Source organism: Abrus precatorius, unplaced genomic scaffold (genome assembly GCF_003935025.1).
Source record: "Abrus precatorius isolate BTA unplaced genomic scaffold, Abrus_2018 Scaffold3, whole genome shotgun sequence".
Lineage (NCBI taxonomy): Eukaryota > Viridiplantae > Streptophyta > Magnoliopsida > Fabales > Fabaceae > Abrus > Abrus precatorius.
In genome coordinates, this window is record NW_020874373.1 from 12,485,731 (window position 1) to 12,496,279 (window position 10,549).

At 28.2% G+C, this 10,549-nt stretch overlaps 1 protein-coding gene across 1 annotated transcript; it reads left to right on the forward strand.

Annotated features, from left to right (window-relative positions):
- The first annotated feature begins 7,178 nt into the window (after positions 1–7,178).
- Positions 7,179–9,660, forward strand: LOC113862897 (G2/mitotic-specific cyclin S13-7-like). Its single transcript, XM_027496182.1, has 9 exons — positions 7,179–7,215; positions 7,644–7,782; positions 7,878–7,938; positions 8,027–8,284; positions 8,388–8,513; positions 8,615–8,863; positions 8,970–9,128; positions 9,223–9,401; positions 9,501–9,660. The coding sequence occupies exons 1-9, from the start codon at positions 7,179–7,181 to the stop codon at positions 9,658–9,660; spliced, it is 1,368 nt and encodes a 455-aa protein (XP_027351983.1).
- Positions 9,661–10,549: the final 889 nt, after the last annotated feature.

The window sequence follows — 10,549 nt, forward strand, 5'->3', positions numbered from 1 at the left end:
AGGCATGTTTTTTTTATTTGCCTAATCATGTTGTACCAAATTCAACCTTTTATAATTATTAGCTCATTTGTTCATTGTGCCTAATTCACTGTCTACAAGTTATTTTAATGTTTTTTAATGTAAAGTACATCCAAAACATGGTATATACCAAAATTTTTCGATGTTTATGGTCTCGTAAATTTGTCACGCAGCCTTAAGTTGGGAAGCAAGTTCTGATTGAGATATATTAAAGATAAAAAAAAATAAATTATATATCGTTAGCTTTATACTTTATTTATTGCTAAAATATAGTGAATTAATGGATTCCACTGTTCTTTTCTTATAGCTAAAATCTAGCGAATTTATGGGTTCCATTTTTTATTTTGCTAAAACATTTCCATTTCATGAGATTTGGTCTTCTCTCCGCTCATGTATGTGGAAGTAATTGCACTTTCAAAGAAGGCACCATATATTTGGCTAATTGCTATGCTGTACAATATATCCTCAAACACCCGTACTAAATGGCTTCAAAATTTGAGAGGCTGAATAGAGTTTTTGATATCACATTTGTACTTTGGTTACAAATCTTCCATTTTTTTCTATCAACTTATAATAGTCTCAGTAGATTAGTAGATTTGCATATTGTACTTTTTATCTTATAGTTGTCTCATGTTTAATAGATTATGATGACGATCAAGAGAATAAAAAATACTTGAGATGTAGTTCTGAGAACTATCTTTTAGTTTGATAATAACTTGGCCTTTTCTTAATATTAGAATATTTGAATTATTTTTGAATTTTATGATAGATTTTATGGTTTCACCCGGAGAGTAAAATAGCTCCTTCCTACACATATGATTACTAACACTTGGTATCTAAATATTAGATGTTCTTATCTTCTGCAAAATTATTAGTTGCTAAAAATAAACTTTGTGGGTTATCAGAATTCTTGTCAGTATTTTGATACTGATTTTTGGCCAGTTGCTGAAATCTACAATTTGCAGCTTTATGACCAAACTTTCCACAATGATAACAATTAAAATTTGTTCTTTCTTGATAATAGCCCCTTCTTCCTCTTCATTGGCTAATAGTCCCAAAATTATTTTTTCTTGCTTGATTAGGTGGCGCGAAATTGTTGTCTTTTTTTTATTATTGAAATTGCTACGACCTCTTCTTCTAAAATTACCACGACTTTTACTTTTAATATTTTGATTGGACTCAACATTGTTGATGAGATTTACCTAACTCTTTAAGGCTTATTTGTTTACTTTTTTTTTTATTTCTCCAATATTGTGCTCACATTGTTCTTTATGCTTTCCTACAATTATGCTATAGTCAACGTGTCTGTATCATGAGACTTTATTATTGTAATTACTACATGATCAAACTTTATCAGCATATATAGAGAGAATTTTATCTACCATCTTGCTATCTGAGATGTCATTTTCGTACACCCTCATTTTGTTCATGGAATCTGTGACACGTAAAAAATATTCTTTAACAGTTTCTGAACTAGACATCTCATAACTTTCATGTTCTATACCTAAAGATTGCAATTTGGATTTTTGAACCTTAATTTCTTTATAAAACAGTTTCAAAATGTTTCACGCTTCTTTAACAGTTTTGGCATTTTCTATTTTGCCAAATATTGAATAATCAACACCTTGATAAATTTGTGATAATGCCAACTGAGCCCTTCTTTGAGTGGTTGCATCAACTCCCGCTTCTAATCTTGATTCAACAAAGCTTCAGATATTGTGAGCTTTTAAATAGGTAGACATCAAAAGTGCCCAATAATTATAATCAAGCTTCTCATCTAATTTGGAATTGGACTAAACAATATTGTAATTTGACACATCTTCCTCTTATAAATTATATAAAATTTGTAAAAATGAGAACTCTCTTGTTCCTCACATACTCACTCTTTTTTAATAAAATTCAACACTCAGACTCTCAAATCTCTCAAGCTTTGATACCAATTTAATATCACAAATTCATAAATACTAAAGTTCTCGTTCATTCAACTTTCTCAACACAATACATAATTTATGCATGCCTAAATGATTAAAATAATGCATAAAATTATATAGCTTAATTGCTAAGCATACATGGCAAAAATTCAAGTTTGATAAGAAATTTGACTATTCAAAATTCAATTTGGAATTAAATACTTGCTAATTAGTGCCACAATATTTGACTATTTCTAATATTTTAAAAGCTTCATGAATCTTCACATTGTTAAGCTCTTTTGTTTAACTTGAATTTTTTTTAACCTTATAATTATCTTAATAGGTAATAATGAGTTGTCATAAGATAAGCTTGGTTTATCTTCTAACAATTTTAAATTTAAACTAATGCCTTCAAAAATGAAGAAGGTGAATAGAAATTTTAAAACTTTTCCTAAATTTTTTGCCTTTATTTGTTTTTTTTACTTGAAGCTGTTTCCGTTGGGTATGAATGGACTCATTTTGTTAAGAAAAAATAATGAATTGAGATGAATGCACAATGTGTACAAAAAGAAAATGAATAAACTTGAAGATGAGGAGTTAAGGGTAAGAAAGCTTGTATATAACATTTAAATTTTCGTTATCTTTGTATATGCGAACAGGATTGTGTGTTCGAGTACAAGACACCAAAATTTAAATTCTGGCCTCTCAACTGTTGCATTTCCAACACTTCATTCTAATAAAACTTATCCACCTTAGAAAAAACGTTTTAAAAGGCAATTTTTTGTTAAAAAAAAAGTACGCTTAAAAAATAATTTAAAAAAGAGAAGACACCTTTTGATATATCTTTTATATTTAAGATATATTTTTAGAATAAGCATATATGTAAAATATATATGTATATATATATATATATATATAGACAAAAATTTTAGTGGTTCAAGCAATGAAACTCTTAAAAATATTTGAAGTCCTGGATAGATTTTCATGGAAAACTTGGACTTTTTCTTCGTACAATGCAAATTCTACTTGTTATCATCAAAATCCTTAAAATATGTTGTGTTTGAAAAGCGCCCCAACAGACATTTATGCTGAGCCTCATTGCGGGCAACATATTGGTTCATGTGCCTCAAAAAGACTTATAACCAACTATGTTATCATTTTAGCATATTAGATAAGAAGTTAGGAATGAGTAGGACGTGAAATGTAGTCTTAAAGATATTATTAATCGCCAAATAGAATCTTAGAGCAATTCTACAGAGAATTTCTTTACTCACTTTTTACTGTTAACTAATCTAATGAATCAAAAGTATATGATTCGAGTGATATAAAGTGGTGAACAAGCAGAAAGAATTATTTCTTCTCTAAAAAAAAATATTCCGTAACAGGATACCATGTGATCTTCACGTTATGATATATGTCTAAATTTTATAATTTTTAAAAAATGACAGGTGTCACAGTACGACTATTCAATATCATATAATCTCGAATCAAAAAATGTTGAATATAAATTAAAGTGTACACTAATTTATTTTAAACGAAAAAAAGAAAAAAACAAACAGCATGCACCAAAATCAAGAGAGAATTAAACAATAATACTACCTTTAAAAATTTTGCAGGATACTATACGTAAAATTTTTAATCAATAATATTTAGATATATATTTAAATAATAAATTTATTTAATAATAAATTATTATATTTATTATATTTAAATAAGTTAAAAACAGTTAAATTTTTAAACAAAATCAGTGACATATTTAAAATTAAATAAAATAAAATTTAAAAATAAAATAATAATAATAATATATTAATATATTTTTCATATTCTTAATTATATTAATATTAATATTTCATTATTTAATTATTATATTAGTATATTATATTATAATTTTTTATTTATAATAAATAAAAATTATATTTTATTTGAAACTTAAAATATTTATACACATGTTTAAATAATAGATTTATTTAATAATAAATTATTATATTTAAACAAACTGAAGAATGGTTAAGTTTTTGAACAAAAACAGGATGCAATTAAAACTAAATAAACTAAAGTTTAAAAATAAAATAATAATATTATATCAATATATTTTTTATATTTTTAATTTTATTATTATTAGTATTTAATTATTATATCAATATATTATGTTATAAGTTTATTTATTTATAATAAATAAAAATTATTTAAATATGAATTATATTTTATTTAAAATTAAAAATTATAAAAAATAGAAAAATAAAATAAGAAATTTAATATAATATAATATATATAATAGGATCATATAATAAATAATATAATTTTAAATAAATTATATATAATAATTTATTTTTTAATTTGTCATATATTTTATTTTTATTAGTATAATTTTTTTAAGTACGATGTTTATAAAAAAAAATTTAGAATGTTACAGCACACACCTAATAATAATAAATTAAATAATTAATTTATGTGTTAACTTTACAACTTTACAGGATACTTTCTTTCATTACAAATATAATAATAATTAATTTTTTTATCCATAAATAAAATGAATTTATATAATTAATTATCCTTTCCACATAAGTAAAACGGATATTGTGACAGTACTAGTTTTAAAATAATGGAAAGTTAAGTGTTGTTATTTTGTAGGAAAAGAATTCTTATAAAATCAACAGGAAGGAAGATGTCTCTCTTTCAATCAATAAAATTGATAAGTCAAAAAACAAAAAGGAAAAAAAACTGGATAAAAATCATGCTACTTGCTTCACATACGAAATTCACGTAAAAATTTCCATACTAAAACGTAATTTCACAAAATGATTATCGATGTATTGTGAATAAAATAATAAAAATTATAGTTTTACTAAATGACTATCGTCTTTCGCACATTCTTCAAGTTATTATGATTAGTAAATTAATTAAAAGCTACAAAGATTGGAGTTTAAATTCTCTGAGTAAACCGGTATCTTGTTCTAATGCGAAAAGGGTTAAATCATATGGATATTTAAGAAATAATGTTTAATTAAAAATAATAAATTTAAAATTAATACGAAATATTATTTAAATTTAATTAGAAAATGTTAATACAATTGTATTTCATAATCATAATTGGTTTTTAATAAAATTTTAACATTTACTGTTAATCACCGAAGTGACAACTATTTATAACTAAGTTATAAAGTAAATAATAGTCATTACCAATGAATATTATACTGTTGATTACTTAACAACTATTGTTTACTCAAAGATGAATGACAACTGTTCACAATATAGTCACTCTGACTATTATAGACCAACCACATATGAATGATAGAAATTGATAATATATGTTTTATTAATATTAAATTTTAAAGCTGATTTAAAATATTTAAATGTATTAATTTTTTATTAAATAAAATATTTATTATATTTTATATTTTTGGTATAATAAATATTTTTAACATAAAATTATTATTTTTATTTTCTTAAAATTGATTTAAAATTTAATATTAACATTTTTCTTAATAATGAATTTCATATGGTATTTAAATAGTAATAACCATTATGTAATAATCATATGATTAAGCTTGGGATTAAAAATGAGTCTATTGATTTTAACTTCTTATGTTTGAAAGTTCTATTAAAATTAAAATAATGAGTTTTATAGAATTACAAAATAATTAGCTTGAATTATTTCAAATTATTAACCAATAGTCCAAGACGTTGAACATTGTTAACTTCTAAGCCTGCATTGTCATAAATATTTTCAAATTTTAAAAATTACTTATATATAATACAAGTATAATTAAATTTAAAATTCAAATACGTAAAATGAATAACACTTGACACCAGTAAAATAAAGAAAAATAAAAAAAAAGATGCGAGTGTTTGACATTCTTTTGGTTTTGGAGAGCTGATTTTTGACTCTTTAGTACATTGGTCATGTTAGTGTTTAACACAATATTTATACTGAATTTCCTAGCTATATCTCATAGGTTGATGGTTCCAGGGAAAATGGACAAAAAAAATAAAAAATAATAAAGAAACATAGCTATATATCACATAGATGGGTTAAATTATAAAATTATAATTGGGCATACAATGGAAAATGGAAAAAAATAAAATAAATATGTAAAGTTAGCTTGAAAAACAGTGCACAAAAATATTATCAATATTGGAAGAATAATCAAGATGGCGTGAATAAAATAATAAAATATATATAAACGTGTCAAACTAAAATTGAGTTGAATAAAATTTTTTACAAATTTAAATTTTCACACAATTTTCAAGCTATTATAGTCAGTAAATTAATAAACAAAATACAAAGTTCATGGTTGAAATTATATACACAAACCAAAATTTTCAAAGTTTATAATAATAATAAGATACTTAATGAATAATATTTCATTATAAAATAATATATTTAAAATTAATAAAAGTATATTTACATTCTTCATTATAAAATGATAATATTATTTTATTTAACAATCAAAGTTATCTTTAATAAAATTTGAATAATTACTTTAATAACTTAAAAGATTAGAAATAATCCCTTATATGATCATTTTTCAACGATAGAATTGAGTATGCAATCTGGTCCACGTAAAACTCACAAATAACTGAGGTTGTTAAAAATTAAAAGATTGTTTTTCTTTTATGGCTTTACACCCAATTCTTATTCTCTTCCTAAAATATTAACTAGAAATTCATAACAAAAATATTAACATTAATCGAAATTCTAAAAATATATCCTAAATAGTAAGAAAAGAAATTTAAAAGTACATAAAATCGTAAAATAAAGTAATATTTTAAATAAAATTATAAATAAATTTTGATTCGTGAGATCCAAAATTTAAAAAGGCATTTTATTACCCTTGACAATTTCATTTATTTACATTTTTTTTTCCTTATAACTTATATATTACCTATATTTTGGCCCTTTTCCCATTACTTTACTATTTTAGGTTCTCCGCAGCTCGCAGCCTCGCACGCACCCCTTTTGTTTTTGAATCTCTAACGGCTACAACATTGTCCAGAGCGACGCTCAACCGTTAGATGAAAATAAAAATATCGAACGGCTCGTATGTACGGAAAAATTTGACCGTTGAAGCGAAGAAGCGTCGCTTCCTTCAGCTTCAAAAGAGACTACTTTTGTCACTGTCTCCACTCATTCGCATTCGCATTCTTCTTCCTACGCAGAGAGAGAGAGAGAGAGAGAGAGAGAGAGAGAGAGGTTACACCCAGAAGAGGAAGATCACAGTTTGATTCAAGACAAGAAGAGTTTTCGAAATGGCATCAAGACCCACAGTTCCACAACAAGCCAGAGGTATTGTATTGTATGATTATATCATCTTTTTGGTATCATTTTATGCATGTTCTATGTCCCTGTGATCATTGCACCACTGCTTCTTGTTTTTCCACTGCATTGATTTGATCTTTCTTTCTCTTGTCCGATTGTTTCTGTCGTTGGTTTAGTTTTTCTTCTAAGATTGAATCTTGCGGTTTCTGGGTTAGTTTCTTTTCTTGTGTGTTGGATAAAAACAAAAGCTTTTCTGGGATATACAAATCTGTTCCAATCACAGACAAGTTTCGGTTTTCACGGGTTTTGTCACTCCCCGCCAATCTTTTCGGAACCCACAAGCAAAAGGGTCTCTCTTTTGGGTCTAGTTTGGTGCATGTGAATCTGAATCTGGGTTTATTAAGATTGCAAGCTATAAACCTTTTTTAATGGGATTTTGTTTTGCAATGTAATAGGTGAAGTAGTGATAGGTGGAGGCAAACAGCAGAAGAAGAACGGTGCAGCGGAGGGAAGAAACCGCAAGGCACTTGGTGACATCGGAAATTTAGCCACTGTTAAAGGAATTGAGGTCAAGCCTAATCGCCCCATAACAAGGTTCTCTCTCTCACACTCACTCACTCACTATTAATGTGATGTTTTCATGGTTCTTTTATTATTGGAGTTTGTGATATATTTTTTTATTCTTTTAGGAGTTTCTGTGCTCAACTACTTGCAAATGCACAAGCAGCTGCAGCCGCTGAAAATAACAAGGTAAATTACTCCATCTTCTTCCTTTGTTTGATTGTTTTCATTAGCATGTTCTGATTTTTTTTTTCTTGGATGGACCTTGAAATAGCAGAAACAGGCCTGTGCTAATGTAGCTGGGCCTCCTGCTGTTGCTGATGGAGTGGCTAAAAAGGCACCACCTCCAAAACCGGGCCAGAAGAAAGTTAATGTGAAACCAAAGCCAAAGCCTGATGAAATCATCAACATTGAACCAAGTCCAGAAAAAGAGGTTCTTAAAGATAAGTCTGAGAACCAGAAGAAAAAGGAAGGAGATGCAAATATCAAGAAGAAATCACACACTCTTACTTCTGTGCTTACAGCTAGAAGCAAGGTAGGTTTCCATAAAAATTAAATAGAAAAAACGCAAAAAAATAAAATAAAAATGCTGTCTGAAGTCTGAACCATCAAAATGTTCTAATGATATTTTGTTGCAGGCAGCATGTGGTATAACTAACAAGCCTAAGGAGCAGATTGTTGACATTGATTCTGGTGATGTCGACAATGAACTTGCTGCTGTTGAATATATAGAAGATATGTACAAATTCTATAAATTGGTTGAGGTATTGAACATGATTCCCTTCATGAAGTTCCTTATATTTCTTAGTCCTTGTGTTTGATGTGAGGCATTTCTAATACGTGAATGTAAATTTTGATGCATAAGAATGAGAGCCGCCCCCATGACTACATTGACTCACAACCTGAGATAAATGAGAGGATGAGGGCTATTTTAATTGATTGGCTGATGGATGTTCACTCCAAGTTTGAGCTTTCACTTGAAACCCTTTACCTTACCATCAATATAATTGATCGGTTCCTAGCAGTTAAGACTGTGCCAAGGAGAGAACTTCAATTGGTTGGCATTAGTGCCATGCTTATGGCATCCAAATATGAGGAAATTTGGCCCCCAGAGGTATATGATGCTTTCGCTACCTTCATGTGTTCATTGATGTATCGTATTAGACCTTTCAGTGTCAATAGATAAGGATTTTGGGGATAACACTTCTCTTGCATTGCAGGTTAATGACTTTGTTTGCCTCTCAGATAGAGCTTATACTCATGAGCAAATATTGGTCATGGAGAAAATCATACTAGGCAACCTGGAATGGATTTTGACTGTGCCTACACCCTTTGTGTTCCTAGTTCGTTTTATCAAGGCATCAGTCCCAGATCAGGAGGTGAGTGTGTCACCCTTCTAGTTCCAAGTTTATATGCATTCGTATATGATTCTTTGGTGTATTGTCTGAATCTTTCTTGTTTTTGTGTTTCTAGTTGGAAAACATGGCCCATTTTCTTTCTGAATTGGGAATGATGCATTATGCTACCTTAATGTATTGCCCATCAATGGTTGCTGCCTCAGCAGTCTTGGCAGCTAGATGCACTCTTAGCAAGAGTCCATTTTGGAGTGAGACCCTTAAGCGGCACACCGGTTACTCACAAGAACAACTCATGTATGTCAATAGAAATTGCTCTTTCTATTTTTTCATTATTATGATTCATTTGTTTTTTAATTAACCAAAACTCTATTTGGCTTTGTTGGTTGCGAACAGTGATTGTGCTAAACTATTGGTGAGCTTCCACTCCACAGCTGGGAATTCCAAGCTTAAGGTTGTGTACAGAAAATACTCTGATCCTCAAAGAAGTGCTGTTGCTGTGCTCCCACCAGCTAAAAATCTTCTGCCTGAAGGTTCTCTCTTCCAACAGAGTTAGGGAGCAACGAAGATAATTTTTTTTTTATGTGGGATTCGGCAATAAACCTTCTGCTGTTGCTGTAATCGTTTTTTTTCCCTCTTTGCCAATTTGTACTATTAAAACGAAATTTGATCTAATATAAGTCTCTAAGTTCTTTTTAAAATCTCACTTTAAGAATTTTTAGGCAGTTAACTTTAAAATTTTTTTATCTACATTCATTAAAGTAACCGAGAACAATTTGCAGAAGGGGGGGGGGGTAGGATACCAGAGTTTCACAGTATTAAAATGTACATGTTACCAACATTAATTAAAAAAACATTAATTAAAAAACACTGTTAGGTGTTTGCATATTTCGACTATGAGAAAAGGTTAATACCAGAGTTTCACAATATTACCAACATTAAACACTATTAGGGGTTTGAATATTTCGACAATGAGAACAGGTTAATAGGGACTGGTAATCTTCATTTTCTGTTACAGTGTTTGCATATTTCGACAATGAGAAAAGGTTAATACCAGAGTTTCACAATATTACCAACATTAAACACTATTAGGGGTTTGAATATTTCGACAATGAGAACAGGTTAATAGTACTGGTAATCTTCATTTTCTGTTACAGTGTTTGCATATTTCGACAATGAGAAAAGGTTAATACCAGAGTTTCACAATATTACCAACATTAAACACTATTAGGGGTTTGAATATTTCGACAATGAGAACAGGTTAATAGTACTGGTAATCTTCATTTTCTGTTACAGTGTTTGCATATTTCGACAATGAGAAAAGGTTTATACCAGAGTTTCACAATATTACCAACATTAAACACTATTAGGTGTTTGAATATTTCGACAATGAGAACAGGTTAATAGTACTAGTAATCTTCATTTTCTGTTATATCTGATAATAG